We start from the raw sequence: 19,558 nt of genomic DNA on the forward strand, positions 1-19,558 counted from the left end.
ATTTGTTTATGATATCTCAGATGCAAATTTTCATGCAGAGGAGCTGTTGTTTCATTGGCTCAGAGGAATCAATGGATATTAATGTTTACCTTTCCTGAAAACCTGCTGGCTTTATTACGTGGCTTCACTGATTGTAATGCCAGTTAGAATTGAGAGCACAGAGATACAAGAAGGCCAATCAGTCAGCGTCAGCGCTGCCAGTGTGAAATAATTTCATTATTAATGGAAGAAAACAGAGAGGAACAGAGGTCAAAACTCAAAGACTGACCACACCAGGACTGGGGACCAGCTGCCCACCACAAAACTACAGCCTAAGACTTCATTCACAGGACACTTTTGTCCAAGATGACAAAATGACCCCAAACAAACATTTTGCATCTTTGAAATGAACAGTGGTTTCAGGAACATCTGGATTTCATGGGGACCTCCTTGAGGTCTGCATATTCAGGGGGAATATCTACCTTTGTCTCACTACTGGGACTATCAGTGTAGGTGGATTGGAGGGATGATTGGGGTCTTGTGACACGTTGCTTGAAACAAGGTAACCAAAAGAGCAGCTCTTTTTCTGCCCATGAAATTAGTGGGTCATGTGTCTTTAGCTAAGGTAAGCCTAAATTTCCTTGCAGGGCGCTGATGGTGAGAGTAATGGGGATGGTCCACTCCAGTGCCTAGTGGATCCCCATCTAGGGCTGAGAACATGAGGGGCATCGCTAAGGGTTTAACAGGAATCTTCAGTTGTTCCACCACTCGGCTCCGGAATCCATTAGGGCTGAGAACACAGAAACAAAAGTGGACTGAGCGTAAAGTAACTGGGAGGAGGAAGGACTTTGATATCAACCCCTTAGTAGGAATACTCACCACTTTAGCTTTCCAGGGGGCGGCACCTGAAGCTTACGAGCCCGACAGTTGTGTAAAACGTGGCTAGCTGCACCACATTACAAGATAAACCTCTGAGAAGTTGGCTAAGCCTCTCCTTCTGGGCCAGACGAGAAGAATCTCATTGCGTGGGTCTCAGGTACTGCTGGGTTCTTTGAGGCTAGGCCTGGCAGGACTTTTTGGTTCTGATTTCTTGCTGGATCTTTACATGCAAGTTGTACAGAATATCCATGTTAAGTTTGTTTCAGGGCTATTTCATTCCAGCCGCTCCCAGTGGAATTCTAGCATCTGTTACAGACCTATTGCCAAGACATATCTTAACAACGAGTTGCCCATTACATCTTCCCTCATGGGGGTGATTCCTTCTCAAACCCCCTCATGGGGGTGAAGTCCTTCTCACACTGATCACATCATAAACCCTTAACGCCGGGCCAAACAGCTGCACCCCATTCTGATGCTTTGCTTTGGCCAAAAAACGAGATCCTGGTGTGATCAGAACAGGAGTTTAACTTTAGCTTTTTGTTTAGCTTTTAGAGACGGATGTCTGGTTCCCATCACCGCCATTATGAAGACTGAGTTTCTCTAGAACAGAGCATTTCCACACCAAACCTCTCTGAACCCCAACTGTTTAATTATGCATACACAAGCAGTGGGACAGCATATTAAAGACAAGTATTAAAATATTTCATTATAACAATATCATTTCATAACAGTGTTTTTCTGCTTAACATTAAAACCACAGTACCCAACAGCTGAAATACGAAAAAAGTCGTGAGATAAATTCACTGGAAAAATAGGCAAAAACAAGCGAACAACCATCAAATTTAAAACTTAGTAATGGCACAGAATTTATTAATCCATGGAGGCGCTCAGTTTATTCTCTCTCCACAGATTTTGTCTAGCATTGGTTAAGTAGAAAGAAATATTTTCTATTTTAATTCTACAGTAAATTATAAACAGTGCCAGTCTGAGTTTCCCACAACCTCTCAGAAATGGAACATTCTGTCCTCTGAAGACATGAATCTCAGTTTGTCTTCTGCCAGACTGAATCTCAGACAGGAAACACCAGGTACAATCATGTGTAAAAGTTTGTGCACCCCTGGACAAATGACGCATCCTCTACAGAGACACTCTTCTTCATTTTTAAATACTCATCAGCAGTAGATGAAACACACAAATCACGTACCTGAGTTAAAGTAGATACCCAAGGTAAAATATTCCTCCAGTAAAAGTAGAAGTTCCTCCCTTTAGACCTCCACTTGAGTAAAAGTACTAAAGTATTTCCCTTCAAATGTACTTAAGTATAAAGTAAAAGTACTAAAAGAGGAATTCTGGCTCTGATGTCCTGTTATCATTTTTATAACCAGACTGGCTTCATGAACTCATTTCAGGTGAAAGTCCTCCAGCGTCTCTCTTGGTAAACCAGTCTTTTAATAGAACGTCATTAATTAGTGACGCTGACGTCTATTAAAATGATCAGAAGCACAAAACACTGAAGGTAAACAGTTTCCATCAGGGAGAACCGAGTGGCTCTGAAATCACTTTTTACACACAAGCAAAGTTTCAGTTTCAGATTTATTTACAACTTAGTTCCAAGTTTAAGTTGAATAAAAACTGGCTTTAAACTCAGGATCACAGATGAGCTCCTTTACTATGTTGATCTGTAGGCGTCTGTTTATAAACATAAACCAGCCCAAACTCATTTACTATAAAATGAAATGGTGTTTGTAGAAATTCAGAAAAAAGCCGCGTCAGTCTCGACTGCATATGTGGACATATTTCTATATTGAGCTCTATTTACACAAAGTTAGGTTAGTTCATCATTTATGTTGAACAGACTCTCCCAAAGTTTTACGCTGCTGCGCTGACGTTGAACCGCGTGCTGCACTGGGTCGGTATGACCAACAGGTCAAAACCAGCTCTAAACAAAGTGACCGCTGGGCCCTGATTGGTGCTCTGGCTTTGCGCTTCTTTCGTTTTGACATGTTACGTTTTTATACACACAGAAACCAAAAGGAACGACAGATTTCTCAAAATGTAGGAGGAAAAAGTCGGATATTAGACTCTGAAATGTAGTGGAGTGAAAGGAAAAAGTCGCCCAGAACGGAGAAACTTCAGTACAGACACACCAAAAATACTAAAGTACAGAAACTAATTACATTTACTCAGATACTCAGTTACTCAGTTACTCAGATACTGTCCACCGCTGATACTGTTCATTTGCTGGACTGAACATACTGGGGGAAAATAAATCATTAAATGTGCAGAGTTTCCCGATGTGTCTCTGTAGACGACATGTTCACATATTAAACACAAAACACATCATTTCAAACTTTTGCACACGACTGTGAGCAGAAATAAATATATCTAAATAGAATCTGTCAAATACATTAAACTGAAAACAGCCTCTCCAAAACCAAACACTCTCTCCTCAGAACACATGAATGTGTATTTGTCTACTGCCAGACAGAATCTGTGGGTTCAGTCGTGAGCAAAACAAATTGAGTTCAGCTTCTTTTATTATAAGGGTTTAAAATGACGTCACCGTCTATTAGACTGGAGAGAAGAGCTACAGCCTCACACGACGCCCAGCTTCTGAATGGAGCTTATGACATATGAACGTTACTAATATTGCAGGGAAAGAATAAAACATAAACTGCAGCTTGTTTATTTTCTTTTTTGCAACATTATACTCAGGAAATAAATAGAAGCTCTCTGTAGAGGGTGCATTCACTTATTGTCAGAGATTAGTAAAACACATGCCGAAACTTTCGCACGTGACTAGATTTGAGTTGAAACGCATCAGCAGAAATAAATTCATAATAAACACACCAACAGAAAATGAATAAACGTAAAACAATCTCCATGAAATCAGTGGTATATATATATATATATAACATTACAGTGAAGAACTGGAAACAGGTGTCTGTGTTTGTGTGCGGAGCTCCACAGTGAACAGAGCTGGAGGATCTAAAAGCTGAAGATCTTTACTGAACAGGCTGGACTGTGTATTTGTACAGGTCCAGGTTGACCATTTGGATAGAGGGATGTTTGATTTGGCTGTTCTAGTCATTTTGATCCTATAGACAACAATATTCTGTAATAAATATTCTGCTGTGATAAATAGGATGGTTTTCCTTACAGCACTGTTGGTGGGAAACATGAAAGCTGTGATCTAAACCAATCAGACTGCATCCTGATTGGAGCAGCCACAGTTATATGAGTAGTAGTCTGGAATCGAGACGGATTTCATGGAAATGTAAAGGAAGCGCAGTAATTTATCTGTGAATTTGGTGTCGATATTTTTCCCAATTGTCTTTGACACAGAAGCTTTACAGTTAAACTTCTACACCAGCAGATTCAGGGTGCACCACTATCATCTATTGCTGCCATTCATAGACACATTCAGTAGAATTAGAAGTTAAAAGTCACACTCAGCCCATGAAGCTTCTGAAGATCACACTCACACATGCCTTCTAGCTTACATCACATCTCAGTCGTCCTCACACAGAGAATATAGTCCAGGTGGCATCACTTCCCGACGGCTGCTCCTGTTTCATCCAGTGATCTGTACCTTAAGACTATTTCGGCTTCTCGTACGGGTTCTCCACGCTGGTGGCCTCCGTGGTGGTGCTGGTCTTCTCTGAGGTCATCTGGTCCCCCACAAACCTGCTAGTCTTGTAATAATAAATGAACAGGAAGAATCCTGAGGAGACACAAACACATCCACACTGAATTGGCCTACTTGCCTTTGTTGGGCTTTACTGTGACCTGCAAGTAATGTCCACCCAATATTTCCCACTATGGGAACCACTGTCCCTGCTTTGTAATGGGGATTGAATTAAATCCTACATTTTTCTTATATTTTACTTTTTGTCCCCTGAGGACCAATTATGAACATATGATGTATCAAAAAATTAACAATTTATTGCTACAAGACCATTTTAACCTCTCTTTATCCCTTAGAATGAAACAGGCTGTTTTTGTTACTGTGCCTTTAAGACTGAAATATGTAAATGAGTGCTCCTGTGACATTGTGACATCACTAAAACAATGAATTTACAGTGGGCTGTTGTTGCAGCTTGATGTCTGAATGTACGGACTCAAAGTAGCAGAGTGAAAACACTTTAAATCCCAGTCCCAGTTCATTTTACCAATACACCTTGTTTTTGAGTGCTGCCCCTTGTTCCTGAGCTACAGGGCAGTGGTTGAGATCTTCCTCTGAAATGAGACCCTCTAATAAAAGAGCATCACTTCATTAACAGCTACTAGCGCCGCTCTGTAGGCGACCCTGCCCGTCTGCAGGGACAGCAGAGGAGGGGAAAGTTCAGCTCCTCACTGCTGGGCTTTAGTTACATTTAGGGATCATACGCTCTTCTGTGGTGATTGGAATCCCATATGATAGATTTAAAAACCAATATTGCTAAATTAACGCTCAAGAAGCTGTAATTGTTAAAATAACTTGTTGTTTTATTTTAAAATATACATAAAATGTAACCTTAACATGTTTTCCAGTGTAATGTATCTGTAAACGCTAGGGAAACTGAAATAGACGATTCTGTAGAATGACCCAAATAACAACTTTTTGAACTTTGCCGGCTGTTCGAATGCAACTTACAAATGGGAAAATTGGTGTTTCCCAGTTTCTGACACCACTCGAACGCAGCTTAATTAATGAGCTGCTCTAGAAGGACAAGAACCTTCAGCAGCCCAACCAGTAATGAACATGTCAAAATACAGCAAAACCGTTCACTGTAAAAGTGTTTTTTGCTCAATAAATGACCTCTGCAGTGACAATGCTAGTTTCCATTAGCATCTCTATGCAATTTCCTGTTTTGTGTAGCACCAAGCTAAAAGTGTTGTATATCCATTTTCCCACACTGGAGTTGAAGCTCAGACAGCTCCCTGCTCCTTACATAGTGGAAATTAGAGTACTCTTGCACACCAACAGCTCAAAAACAACAAATAATTAAAAACTAACCATTTGAGATGGTCACATTTATACGTTTACAGCTGACGCTCTTATCCATAGCGATTTAAAATCTGATCAACACAGGCAGGTGAAAGCAGTGCTAGGAGTCTTGCCCAAGGACTTACTGGTATAGTGTAGAGTGGTTACCCAGGCGGGGCACTGAACCCCAGTATAGCATAGAAGGCAGAGGTGTTACCCACTGTATGATACCAACCACAGGACAGATAGAGCACTGTCTGGGTGAAGAAGCCAGAATTTCATAACTTATACGGCGCACTATATAGGAAAGATGGAGCCATTTGAGATTCAGCCTGCCTTTAGTTACATTAATATATTAGCAGAATGTAGCATAATTACACTAATAATTAAATTAGCTAAGAAGCTAGCGCTATGTTAGCTAGCTGTTGAAATGAGGACAATGTACTAGAATGTTCTGTTTCCGTTTGAGAGGGTACAGTATTGTAATGTTTCTTGCAGTACATGCTGACAAGTGTCGCCACAGCAGCGCTGTATTGCAGGACTGATTCTAGCCTGTAGGGGGCCCTAGACAGGATGTTTTTGGGGGGCCCCTTCTTGGTAGCTGAGCAAAATTAAAGGCAAACTAATGACAACAACCACCACAAGCTTTCTATTGATATACATTTATAACTGGCAAACTGTATGTCGTGGCTGATTTTTGCTGATGGTTGGATGCTTGTTTAGGTTCTAGTAAGTTACAGTTTAAATTACGCATCGCCTTCTCAGCATTTTGGTGAGTCCCCCCTTATGATTCACGCTACTGGCTGGACCTGGATAAACAGAAAGTGTTTAACAGCTGTTGTAAAACGAGTTAACCACATCTGTGTTTGCACAATACTGGCAGCCGCAGCACCCTAAGCAGCTGCTTATTTCGCGTATTATGTAGAATTTTTTTAACTGTCTTATTTCAGAACTAAGAGCAGCATTGATTCTGGAAGAACTGACCCTTCCTCTTTCTTCTCTAACCCACCTTGGAAGGAGTTGAGGATGGTGAAGATGTAGTAGGACGGGAGGCGCAGGGCTCCGTAGGCGAAGAAGGCGAAGCCCCAGGTGAGTCCGAGTGTGCAGCACAGGCCCATTACGGTCAGGGCGTCGGAGGTACCTGTTGTGCGCTTACCAGAGCCGGCGAGTGGTTCATGCCTTTTCGCGGCTGTGCCTTTGAGGAGGAAGATCCATCGCAGCATGATGACAAAGGTAGTGAAGGTGAAGACGAAGATTACCGAGTAGTAGCCGATGTTCACCACGTAATGGACGGCAGAGTCGGTGATCCAGCACCTTCAGAACACAAGCAAAGGAGAATGCTGTGTAAATTCAGGGGAGCAGCGAATCAACCTGCCTTAAAGGGGAACAGAGTCATTAAGAGCGGTTTGGTGTGAAAAGCTCAGTTCCAGAGAAACTTGGAGAGTGTAGCAGTTGCACTATTTAAGGTGGATTGGAAAATTTGAATAAGAAGCTGGCAGATAAGAAGTCATATAGGCTAAAGGCTCTGTTCTTCTCTTTTTGGATTCTTTTGGTCTGAAATAGGATGCTAAAGCTCCAAAGTGAGAGCAGCAGTAAAGCAGCTCAGAAGCTAAACAACCACAGCGGAATAAAACTGGAACTAAATGGTAACAACTTAAAATGGAGCTTTACTCATTAATAAATTTGACTAGATGTAGAAATATTATTTGAAAAAACAAATCAAATTAAGGATGTCCAAATCCATTAAAACTGTACACATATACATGGAACTAAGTAAGTGTATACTACACTCACCCGCCACTTTATTAGGTATGTTTGGTTGCTTGTTAACACAATTAGCTTATCAGCCAATCACACGGCCGCAACTCAGTGCATTTAGGCATGTAGAGGTGGTCAAGACAACTTGCTGAAGTGCAGACCGAGCATCAGAATGGGGAAGAAAGGGGATTTAAGGGACTTTGAACGTGGCGTGGTTGTTGGTGCCAGACGGGCTGGTCTGAGTATTTCAGAAACTGCTGATCTGCTGGGATTTTCACTCACAACCATCTCTAGGGTTTACAGAGAACGGTCCGAAAAAGAGGAAACATCCAGTGAGCGGTCAGTTGTGTGGACGAAAATGCCTTGTTGATGTGAGAGGTCAGAGGAGAATGGGCAGACTGGTTCCAGATGATAGAAAGGCAGCAGGAGCTCAAATAACCAACCAAAATCTCTGAGGAACGTTTCCAACACCTTGTTGAAAGTCTGCCATGAAGAATTAAGACCGTTCTGAAGGCAAAAGGGGGTCCAGCCTTTTACTAGTACCTAATAAAGTGGCCGGTGAGTGTATATGGACAAAAGTATTGGGACACCTACACATTACATCTACAGGAGCTTTTATGAATCCCATTCTAAACCCATAGGCATTAATATGGAGTTGGGATCCCTTTGCAGCTCTAACAGCTTCCACTCTTCTGGGAAGCTTCTACAAGTTGTTAGAAAGTGGCTGTGGGAATTTTAGCCCATACTTCCAGAAGAGCATTTGTGAAGTCACACACTGATGTTGGACGAGAGGGCCTGGCTCACAATCTCCTTTCTAGTTCATCCCAAAGGTGTTGGATGGGGTTGAGGTCAGGACTCTGTGAGGGTCAGTCAAGTTCTTCCACTCCAAACTCACCCAGTCAGGCCTTTATGGAGATGATTTGGTCATTGGGGCTCAGTCACGCTGGAACAGGAATGGTTCTTCCCCAAACTGTTCCCACAAAGTTGGAAGCATATAATTGTCCAAAATGTCTTGGTGCTGAAGCATCAAGATTCCCCTTCACTGGAACTAAGGGTTCTAACCCAACCCCTGAAAAACAGTCCCATCATCCTTCCTCCACTAAACTTTACAGCTGGCACAGTGTGGTCAGGCAGGTAACGTTCTCCTGGCATTCACCAAACCCAGCCTCGTCCATCAGACCGACAGGTAGAGAAGCTGATTGGTCACTCCACAGAACACATTTCCACTGCTCCAGAGTCCAGTGGCGATGCTTTACTCCATTCCAGTCGACGCTTGGCATTGCGCATTTTGATCTTAGGTCATTGTGATGCTTCTAAAGTGCAGTTTCAACAGAGATTCAACAGAGACTGACACTGTGACACTGTGCTCTTCAGCACTCAGCAGCCCCCTTCTGTGAGTTTGTGTCATACAGTTTGTGGCTGAGCTATTGTTGCGCCTAGATGCTTCCATTTCACAGTAATAGCTCTTACAATTGTCTAGGTTAGCTCTAGCAGGGCAGAAACTTCACAAACTGACCTGTGGTCAGAGGTGGCGTCCTATGACAGAGCCATGTTTAAAGTCACTGAGCTCATCAGTTCGACCCTCTACTGCCAGTGTTTGTCTATCGAGACTGCAAGGCTATGTACTTAATTTTATCCACCTATTAGCAATGGGTGTGTCTGAAACACTTGAACTCAATAATTAGAAGGTGTGTCCCAATACTTTTGTCTATATAGTGTACTTGTATGCAACTGAAGGTTGAGTGCTAAGCTAAATGAGCTGTAGGTGAGGGATGAGGGAGTGAAGGACTCACATCTTCACATCCTTTCCGTCGTCAGCGTGAATGACTAGTTGGTTGTATTTTTGCAAACAGAAGACGACGGTGACAACAACCGCAGAAGGAGCTGAAAAGAGAAAATAATCTTTTACGTTATCAGATCAAATCAAACCCAGTTCACATTTGACTTTAAAGGGCCCACAGCATGATACCATGCTTATAAATGAGATGTGTAACCACGAAGAACCTTTTAAATGTACAGAGAACCATCATACAACATAAAAGTGCTTTACCAAGCTAAGTGTTCTTTCAAGAATCTTTACATTATGTGGAGATTATTTTAGCTTGCCACTCTCGCAACTCATTTACAAATGTATATCTGAAGAACCATCCATTTAAAGGTTCTTTAAGGAACCACAAATGGTTTCTCCATGGATATGCGATGAGCCTGTTGTGCAGTATGCTTTCTCTTCAATCTGTATGTGGAAACTAAATTGCAAGAACAGTCAGTTTTGGTTCCAGTGTTGTTATGATGTCAGAAAAAACAGTATATTGACATGAATCTACCTATTTGGCCTCTAGCAGTTTAGCCCAGCCCACTCATAGCTGAAGTTATAAAGAGTGTGTCTGCCTGTTTAATTTTAAGGGTTAAAGAGAGCTCAGAAAATATTTTTTAAAGATGGATTTTGGTGCATAAAATCAGACACAAGTCTATAAGAGGAGATCAAAGCAAAATCGAAACCCTAGAAACATGTGGGCCCCGGGCCGTTTCTCAGCGACTCTGTCTGAACTCACCCCAGCCGGCGATGCATATCTTGGTGAGGTAGTGTTTGATAGGTGTGGAGTTTCGGCCCAGCTGCAGACAGAGGTGGAGAGCCTCCAGACCGAACCACGTGAAGCTGGTCAGCAGGCAGTAGTGCATGAAGCCCGCCATCAGCTTACAGCCTATCAGGTTCCCCGTGTTCGCCACATACTCATTGGTCAGGAAGGTCAGGTTCAGCAGGACCAGTGAAACAAACAGGTTTATGAGGATGTGCACTGAATCGCTCTGTCTCGATCTCCTGTGGAGAAACGGTGGAGAAGTAAATCATGATTCCAGTGTTTCTAGTCAGTCTCTGTGCTGGATGCCTCATCATCTACCCTCAACACAGACTAATCCAGCGTTTTGAAGCCTGTTCCTGCCTGAGATCCTGCAGTTTGTCATGTTATTCCACCAACCAATCACCCGCCCACCAGCAGATACTGATCACCTGAATATTGATTATCACCTGTTTGCATGTCTATTTTACTCTGTCTTTGTGAAGTATTGCCTCTGGTTTGTCAGTGTGTACTATGCCTTTCTTTTGTCTTGCTGAATGTACTGTGTATGACCTTGGTTTGTTTTCTCATTGTTGATTCTTGGATTCACCCCTTTGGCTAAGATACAAAGAATTCACTCACACATCCAAATCCTTGAATTCAGGTGTTCCAATCACTTCCATGGCCACAGGTGTATAAAACCAAGCCCCTAGGCTTCTACACACATTAGTGAAAGAATGGGTCGCTCTCAGGAGCTCAGTGAATTCCAGTGTGGCGGGTGCTGAGAGGCATAGTGCGCAGAGGTCACCAACTTTCTGCAGAGTCAATCACTACAGACCTCCAAACTTCATGTGGCCCTCAGATCAGCTCAAGAACAGAGTAGAGAGCTCCATGGAATGGGCTTCCATGGCCGAGCAGCTGCATCCAAGCCTTACACACCAAGCACAATGCAAAGCGTGGAATGCAGTGGTGTAAAGTACCGCCACTGGACTCTAGAGCAGTGGAGACGTGTTCTCTGGAGTGACCAATCACGCTTCTCCATCTGGAAATCCGATGGACAAGTCTGGGTTTGGCAGTTGCCAGGAGACGGTACTTGTCTGACTGCATTGTGCTGAGTGTAAAGTTTGGTGGAGGGGGGTTTATGGTGTGGGGTTGTTTTTCAGGAGTTGGGCTCGGCCCCTTAGTTCCAGTGAAAGGAACTCTTAAAGCTTCAGCACCAAGAGATTTTGGACAATTTCATGTTCCCAACTTTGTGGGAACAGTTTGGGAACAACCCCTTCCTGTTCCAACATGACTGTGCACCAGTGCACAAAGCAGGTCCATAAAGACATGGACGAGCCAGTTTGGTGTGGAAGAACTTGACTGGCCTGCACAGAGTCCTGACCTCAACCCAATAGAACACCTTTAGGATGAATTAGAGTGGAGACTGTGAGCCAGGCCTTCTTGTCCAACATCAGTGTCTGACCTCACAAATGTGCTTCTGGAAGAACCGTCAAAAATTCCCATAAACACTCCTAACCCTTGTGGAAAGCCTTCCCAGAAGAGTCGAAGCTGCTATAGCTACAAAGGGTGGACCGACATCATATTAAACTCTATGGATTAAGAATGGGAGGTCACTCAAGTTCATATGCGTGTGAAGCCAGAAGACCGATTATTTTTGGAAGTATAGTGTAACTGACCCTTTGATTTCAACCCTCCCTTGTTTCCCTACTTTAGTTTTTGCCGCCTGCCTTTTATTGTGTTTTACTGTTCTGTTTTTTAAATGGTCTGGCCCAAACCCTGTTCTTCTTAAACCTTATGGTTTATTTTGTATCCGCGAGGGTCTGGTTCATCAACTCAGTGTTACATTTACTAAATTTTGGAGATTTGGGAACATCTCTGGTGGAAATGTGTCTGCCCCCTTCCCCAGGTGGATGAATCTGATGATAGAGAATCCAAAGATGATTGAAGAACTCAGTGTAAACTTGGTGAAGGAGCATCTTCTGAGGATGTGAGTGAATGATCTACTGCTGTCATCATGTCTTCATCAGTATAATGTTGATTTTGTGATCATTTGAGACCTAAACATTGAGCCAGACCTTCTTTTTGAGCCTGACATGTTGATACGTAAAAATGCATGACGTGGCATTTTTTAACACTGTACCTTAACAGGAAGTGCATGAAGAGAGCTACGCCCAGGAAGAAGATGGAGAGTCCGCAGCCGATGGAGGTGATGTAGGTGAGGTTGCTCAGGTCAGTGCTGGATATGGTTTCAGTTGGGTTGGGCTGTGGAAGCACCAGGCATGGTTTAGCACATTGATATTGATACAGTGTGTAAAGTGAAACAGACTTTATTTGGACTGATCACCATGAATTACATCATCAAGATACGCTAGACAAAAGTACACAGATCAGGCAGAACATTCTGACCACCTCCTTGTTTCTGCACTCACTGTCCACTTTATCAGCTCCACTTACTGTATAGCTGCACTCTGTAGTTCTACAGTTACAGACTGTAGTCCATCTGTTTCTCTGATACTCTGTTACCCTGTTCTTCAGTGGTCAGGACCCCTATGGACCCCCACAAAGCAGGTACTATTTGGGTGGTGGGTCAATCTCAGCACTGCAGTAACGCTGACGTTGTGTGGGTGTGTTAGTGTGTGTTGTGCTGGTCTGAGTGGATCAGACACGGCAGTACTGCTGACGTTTTTAAACACCTCAGTGTCGCTGCTGGACTGAGAATAGTCCACCAAACAAAAATATCCACCAACGTCCTGTGGGCAGCGTCCTGTGACCACTTATGAAGGACTAGAGCCTGACCAACACAAACTGTGCAGCAGCAGATGATCAGATCTACAAGGTGGACCGACGAGGTAGGAGTCTAATAGAATGGACAGTGATTGGACACAGTGTTTAAAAACTCCAGCAGCCCTGCTGTGTCTGATCCACTCGCACCAGCACAACACACAGTAACACACCACCACCACGTCAGTGTCACTGCAGTGCTGAGAATGACCCACCACCCAAATAGTAGCTGCTCTGTGAGGGTCCATGGGGGTCCTGACCACTGAAGAACAGGGTAACAGAGTATCAGAGAAACAGATGGACTACAGTCTGTAACTGTAGAACTACAGAGTGCACCTAAGGAGGTGGTTATAATGATATGCCTGATCAATGTAGATGGTGTCTGCGGGAGCATAAACACTCTTAAATATAGATTTAATGGAAAGGGTTAAGGCCTTGAAGGGGAACTCTTTTCCACTTTTTCTCATTCCTGTGTAGTTAAATCATCATGATGTAAACAACGCCATTCAGAGCGGTTTGGTGTGAAACGCTCCATTCTGGACAAACTTACCGAGTCAGAACTGTTCACAGTGGTGGTGATGGGAACCAGACGTCTGAAGAGTTTAGCATCATTAAAAGCTGCTTCACAAGAACGTCATTACACAAAATGGTTAGAATGATGAGAAATTGCTTTACATTAGTATTTTAATGGTGGAGGGAGACATGCAGGATATTGTGCGGCAAAATAGTTCCCAAAGAAAACTGATTATTCCAGATGTTCAACTATTTTCCATCACCAACATTCCATATGAGCTCAGAAGACTCGTGTAGGTTCTCTGGTGGTTCTGGATGGGAAATAAAGTGTCTATATCTGTGTTGTAGTCATGGCGACGCCTGGTTCCCATCACCACCACTGTAAAGACGTCTGAGTCTCTACAATCAACCATTAGACACTGAACTATTCTGATTATCTTTGCTTGCCTCTCAGTGATTGAATTATGCACGAATAGTGAAAACTGCTGGAATTCCTCTTTGAGGGAGCCATAACACTGTCACGTGATAACCTGTGGAGTTAAACTGTTCGATGTTTTTATTTTTAGGGTTCAATGCACAAAATAATCATCCTGATGGTTTAGGGATAACTTAAAATCTTACAAGCTGTATGAAATGGTCTCTGTCTGTAGTTTGAGATTCTTGCCTTTAACTGTTCAGGGAAGAAGTACAAGAGTCAGTTTATATGTTATTGTGAAACCAAGTGCTTCAGTTAAAAATAGCGTATTTTAAACCTTAGAGAGAAAGAAATTTGAAAGGCGTGGTGTACTGGTGTGGTATCGGGCGATACTCAGGGTTTCAGCGCCAATATCGGTAGATAAAATGTTACCGTGCCCTCTCTATTGATTACTGATGTAGATGGTCAAAAGGGAACCTCACCACCATCAGCACAGCGAAGAAGGTCAAGTGTACACATTCACAGGTTACAATGTCCCCAGTTTCAGTGGTGTTGCATCCATCGGTGGTCCAGTTTGGTTTGGACCCTGGGGGCAGCAGAGGAAGGGGTCAGTTTGAAAGATCAGAAAACAACGTGTTTATGCAGAAACAGATCAGGTTTGAGAATCGTGGGAGTGGATTCAACAAAAACAAATTGAACAAATGAAAGAAGGATCTTAAGAGTAGTCTTTATTTCTTTATTTCTATTTCTATTAGGAAATGTAAGACATCCTCAGATACGTTACAGAAATCTATATTTTTATAGAGGTATATTGAAGTTAGAGAAGGTATTTTCTTCTGCAAGCTGTGAGTTACTTGTCATGTAGCTTATTAAAGTCATAGTGTCCTTTGAGCACAACTGACAGCGATAGTGTTGAGGCAGCCAGAAGCTTTTCAGTTCCAGTGAGGGGTGTTACTCCTTCTGCGTTGCCAATAGTCGCTGTGCTACTCGCCACATGGCGCCGTGAATGCGTTGAATCTGAGCTCAACTCAAGTTCAAGCAAATGAACCATTAGTGTGTTTACATGCACTTAATAATCCGATCATAATCGGATTTCTGCAGTTATCTGATGATCTAAACGATCATGTACACAGCACACTCTGATTACTTGGATCAGAATAAGGTCCAAAAGTCCGATCGCGAGAGCTGGATTTCAGCTCAGTAATCAGATTTCTCAGCACACGTAAACTCTTACTCTGATTTCTTTCGGACGTCTTAGACTATGCATGTGTGAAAACAGACGACGGTACTGGAAATAAGCGAGCAACGTTTAACACAGCACCTGTTGGATGGCAGTGAAACACTTTTGGAGCAACACGAACTGACTACATGCTCGTCGAAAAGAAGAACTTAAATATTCTTCATTTTCTAGATGATGCATGTTCATATTAATGCATGAAGTTTGAGTTTTGCGTCACGTTGACGTCGTGTCTACTTCTTTGAGGTCATTGGCTGGTAGTAGCAGAAATCTAACTGGATTATTAAGTGAACGTAAAGCGCACTCAGTGATGCATGACAGGAATGTTTTCGTACCACATAGAACATGTTTGATCCTTGTGAAATGATATCAAATCATTTTAATCTGTTTTGTTCAATGCCTAGTAATAAGTTAATGTAGAAGACACCAATCCGAGACAAAAGCTCACGATCAAGCGTTAACAAAGTGAGATTGAAATAGTTTAGTCTTTTAAGGATTTCTGGTTCATTGGAGTAGAAACTGGTAGACGAAAAACGTTAAAAGCTTTTGGTTCTCAGGCTTTTTCGGTCTAAGACCCACAGAGTTTAACAACTTTCTGGACAACGTGGCGGAAGATTCGAGTGAAAATGGATTTACCCATTTGAACTTTTCCTTGAGCTGCATTTTGCTTGTAAACTGGGTTTAGCCACAGTAGATGAGCAAAATAGCAAAACATTAAGCATTTAATGGTCTTAGCAGCAAATTAGAAACTACAAGAAGAGTCAGCACTGATCCACTCAGCATTTACGGCTGCAGACAGTTGAGAAACATTGCTGAATTTTCTCTGTTAGGGTTTAAATCTGGACTCTGACCAGCCAAAACCGTCAGTAAAAAATATTGTTTTGGGCTTACAGCCGATTAGTTGTAACAATTGATTCTCAGGAACTTGAGAAGGATCCATGTGAAAATTTTAAGTGGTTTATTAAAACAGGGAAATTCAAGGGGCAAAAAAAGTTGAGGACAGAAACAGAGGTCAAAAGCCAAAAAGCAGTCAGATAAACCAGGCAAAAGGGCAAGAGCACGAAACAGGCCAAAGAGCAAAAGTCAAAAATACCAACAAAGACAGGTGAACAAACAAGGCTTGGTAAGGCAGACAGAGGAACTGGCAGCACTTCACAAAGGGTGAGTGCAACTGAGAGGTTTGTATAGCAGAGCAGATTAGGATGGAAATGAAGATCAGGTGTCAGTCATTAGGGTTGTCATGGTGACAGTGTTAAAACTCAAGCGAGGTAGACCTCTGGTGGCCAGAAGGGGGATTACATGCAGAGTTGTTGGTGTAGTGTAGTGGGTAACACTGTAGCACTGGGGTTCAGTGCCCCACCTGGGTAAGCACCCTACACTATACCAATAAGGGTCCTTGTGCAAGATTCCTAACACCACCTTGGCCTCCCTGTGTAAAATGATCAAACTGTAAGTCGCTCTGGAGAAGAGTGTCAGCCAAATGCCGTAAATGTAAATGTATATGCAGAGTTAGGAATAGGAGAGGTAGACCTCTGGTGGCCGGAAGGGGGATTGCTGACATTAGTGAAGTCAGGTGATCTTTATGGTCCTTTTTCAAACATAACTTATATACATCAACCACAGATGGCTGTAGCATCACCAGGGATCAAATCAAACGTATGATCTCCTGATAAGAGGACACTTTCTTAAACAATGTTTGTGCCCTGGTCTCAATAGTAGCACAGTTCTAATAAACCCCTTTTATGCAATCTAGAAAACAAGAAAGAAAAATAAACACAATTGTGCTATGTAAGGAAAATGATTAATGTACAACGTTAAAAAAAAAAAAAAAGAAGCAATAACCATTTCCATCCCAGGATTGACAGCGAAGAGTGGCGTCTTTCTGCAGAGAAGAGTGAAAGAAGCATCAGGTTAGATTAGAGCATGTAATAGTTTCTGCCGTCTGTAATGAAAGCGTTTCCATTGAGCCAAACGATGTAAAAGCACATTTCTCGATATTTTTTGTAAACTAATGAATAAATTACTGTAGAACTTTAGTTGAGAGGGGAGGGTTTAGAGGGTCTCTTAAAGAAAAACAGTGTGTATCATAAAGACTTGTGTTTACTGATTTGAAAATGTCCTGAGTGGCTGCCTTAAAATATCAAGTTAACCGAATAGCAATGATACGTGTGAGAGAGCACGTCTTGTTGTTATCTGGTTTAGTTTTTAAGTTGCTTGATCCCGAGCTTGGACTTGACTCAGAACTCGCTCTTCCATACTTCATTTTTTCGTGGTTGTAATTTTTTTTCTTAAATTTTAAAGTTGCATTGCCACCTACTAAACAAAATGGCCAATCAGATGTCTTGTTTTGCCTTTTTTTAGTCTATGCAGCAAACCAGAGGGAAAAAGCTGTTAGAGAGATTTAATCTGGTTAGGTCTGAATTACCTTCTTCACACTCCTGAAGATGAAGCTAATTGTGTTGGTCAGGTTGGTGATTTCGGTTCCCATATCAATAGAATAGACTTCGTTATTCAGAACGGTGCTGTTCTTAGCATCCTTACAGACAGAGAGAGAGAGAGAATTGTATGTCATTAGTCCACAAAAGAAACTCTCTTGAACTTCACGCTACGTGATCCATCTTAACACTTTACTGTCTCCGATCGCTGAACAATCATAGTAAAGCACTGGGTGGAGACCCTCTGTACCTTTGTGAAGTTGGGGAATCTGAACACAGAGGAGAACAGTGTGATGTTGTCTATGTTGGCTGCTTTTTCGAAAGCCTCCTTCGGTATCGAGATCAACATGGGATACTTTTCAGTTTGAGTCTTATCTTGGATGATCTGCAAATGTGAAAATATTTGTGGCTCATACATTTTAAAGAGCAAACAGTTTAGATCACTAATACTATTTAACGTGATAGTAGGGCTGTTATTGTCACGCTGTGAGATATGGACATCACCACATTACCGTGAATTTAATTCAACATATCATTCTGGCATCATCCATGAACCATAATTTTGAGTAATTTCTTTATTTTGTGAGTTGAGAAGGAAACAAAATTATGTAATTCCCTACGACATGTAAGTAAATCCCTAAAGTAGCAGCCTAACTGTTCATGTATTTTCTGTGATATTTGTAGGCCCGTTTGTTTTAGGCAGTGGTTGTCATGGGGCTAACTCTGGGGGATCACAGATAGCAGTAGGGAAAAATGCATGGGCAATTTAATGATGTATTTGAAATAATGTTTCCGTGAATGCTTCCAGCTCAGATTTCCTGAGTGAACCCCTGCAGTGAGTAAATGCAGTCTGGTGTGGCTGGTGGTCAGTGCACAGCTCTGAACCAAACAGCTAACCCTGTTAACTTTGTGTATCAGTATTACTTGATTGTTACCTAACTAAGCCAATAACATCGCTCCGCCGAGATGCTGTTGCTAAGCAACGACTCTGACAGCTGTCAAGCCGTCTGAACGTTTTTACTTCTTTGCCACAAACAGAAAACGGACGCTGTTAAGACCACATCTGACCGACAGCCGATTTGGTCCGACTCTGAAGACGCAACGACGCTAAATTCCCAAACTGTCGTCACCACTGAGCAGCTTTTCAGTCGGCAGCTGTGACAGAAGAACAGCTGAACAACCTGGAATCAGCCAGAAATGAACCCAACACCATTCGCCAAACTAAACGGGCTGTAAGAAGCTTCACAGACCGGCTGGAACAAAACAACATTAATACTGATCTGGAGAAACTGACCAAACTGAGCTGAACCTGATATTGGGTCAGTTTTATGGCTCAATCTGATTTGGTCCGACTCTGAAGATCAGACACGTCTGGCGAATGGTGTTGGGTTCATTTCTGGCTGATTCCAGGTTGTTCAGCTGTTCTTCTGTCACAGCTGCCGACTGAAAAGCTGCTCAGTGGTGACGACAGTTTGGGAATTTAGTGTAAGGAGCTGGAGAACGAACTGCCGGCTGAGCAGCGAGTGGGCGGAGCTCGTTACTCTGACATAGCTACAAGCTGCTCGTTAAGGAGCTCTAATTAGGAGGAAGGAGCTGTATAACACCAATAACATCACGGCTGTGATGATCTACAGCAACCGGATCACAGCCGGGATGTTAATCCACAACAAACACTCCCTCTCGGGTTCTACTGCTTAATTAGAAAGGCAGCGTGTTTACAACAGACGTGGACTGCAGAGCTAATCTACTGGCCCTGTGAAGCTCACATCTCCGGTACCCATCAAAATACGAAGAAAGCTGCTCTCATGTGTTTCAGGAACAGTCCAGAAGGAGAGGGTCACAGCAAAGATATCCTTTATTTACGCTGAGGTTTGTGCCTTCAGAGTAGATGAACGAGACGGATTCCAGCTTAGTCCGATCTTTAGGCTTCACAAAAACCCCCTGCACGTCTCCCACCGTCACAGACGCGGTGGTCTTGTTTCCCATCAGTTCCAGAACCTTGGAGGTCACACTGTTCATCACTTCACTTAACAA

General features: G+C 42.6%; 1 protein-coding gene across 1 annotated transcript in view; it reads right to left on the reverse strand.

The window, feature by feature from the left end:
* Window positions 1-3,070: 3,070 nt before the first annotated feature.
* Window positions 3,071-19,558, reverse strand: part of LOC108432880 (adhesion G-protein coupled receptor G2-like) — a 28,759-nt gene continuing 12,271 nt past the window's right edge. The window contains exons 13-22 of the mRNA XM_017707006.1: window positions 19,388-19,550; window positions 17,775-17,909; window positions 17,515-17,625; window positions 16,932-16,971; window positions 14,335-14,438; window positions 12,284-12,405; window positions 10,138-10,403; window positions 9,379-9,469; window positions 6,837-7,141; window positions 3,071-4,582 (exon numbers count right to left, since the gene is read on the reverse strand). Coding sequence (XP_017562495.1) covers window positions 4,458-4,582; window positions 6,837-7,141; window positions 9,379-9,469; window positions 10,138-10,403; window positions 12,284-12,405; window positions 14,335-14,438; window positions 16,932-16,971; window positions 17,515-17,625; window positions 17,775-17,909; window positions 19,388-19,550 — 1,462 coding nt within the window. The 3' untranslated portion in view covers window positions 3,071-4,457. The remainder of the gene's footprint in view (window positions 4,583-6,836; window positions 7,142-9,378; window positions 9,470-10,137; window positions 10,404-12,283; window positions 12,406-14,334; window positions 14,439-16,931; window positions 16,972-17,514; window positions 17,626-17,774; window positions 17,910-19,387; window positions 19,551-19,558) is intronic.

Source organism: Pygocentrus nattereri, chromosome 4 (assembly GCF_015220715.1).
Source record: "Pygocentrus nattereri isolate fPygNat1 chromosome 4, fPygNat1.pri, whole genome shotgun sequence".
NCBI classification, from domain to species: Eukaryota; Metazoa; Chordata; class Actinopteri; order Characiformes; family Serrasalmidae; genus Pygocentrus; species Pygocentrus nattereri.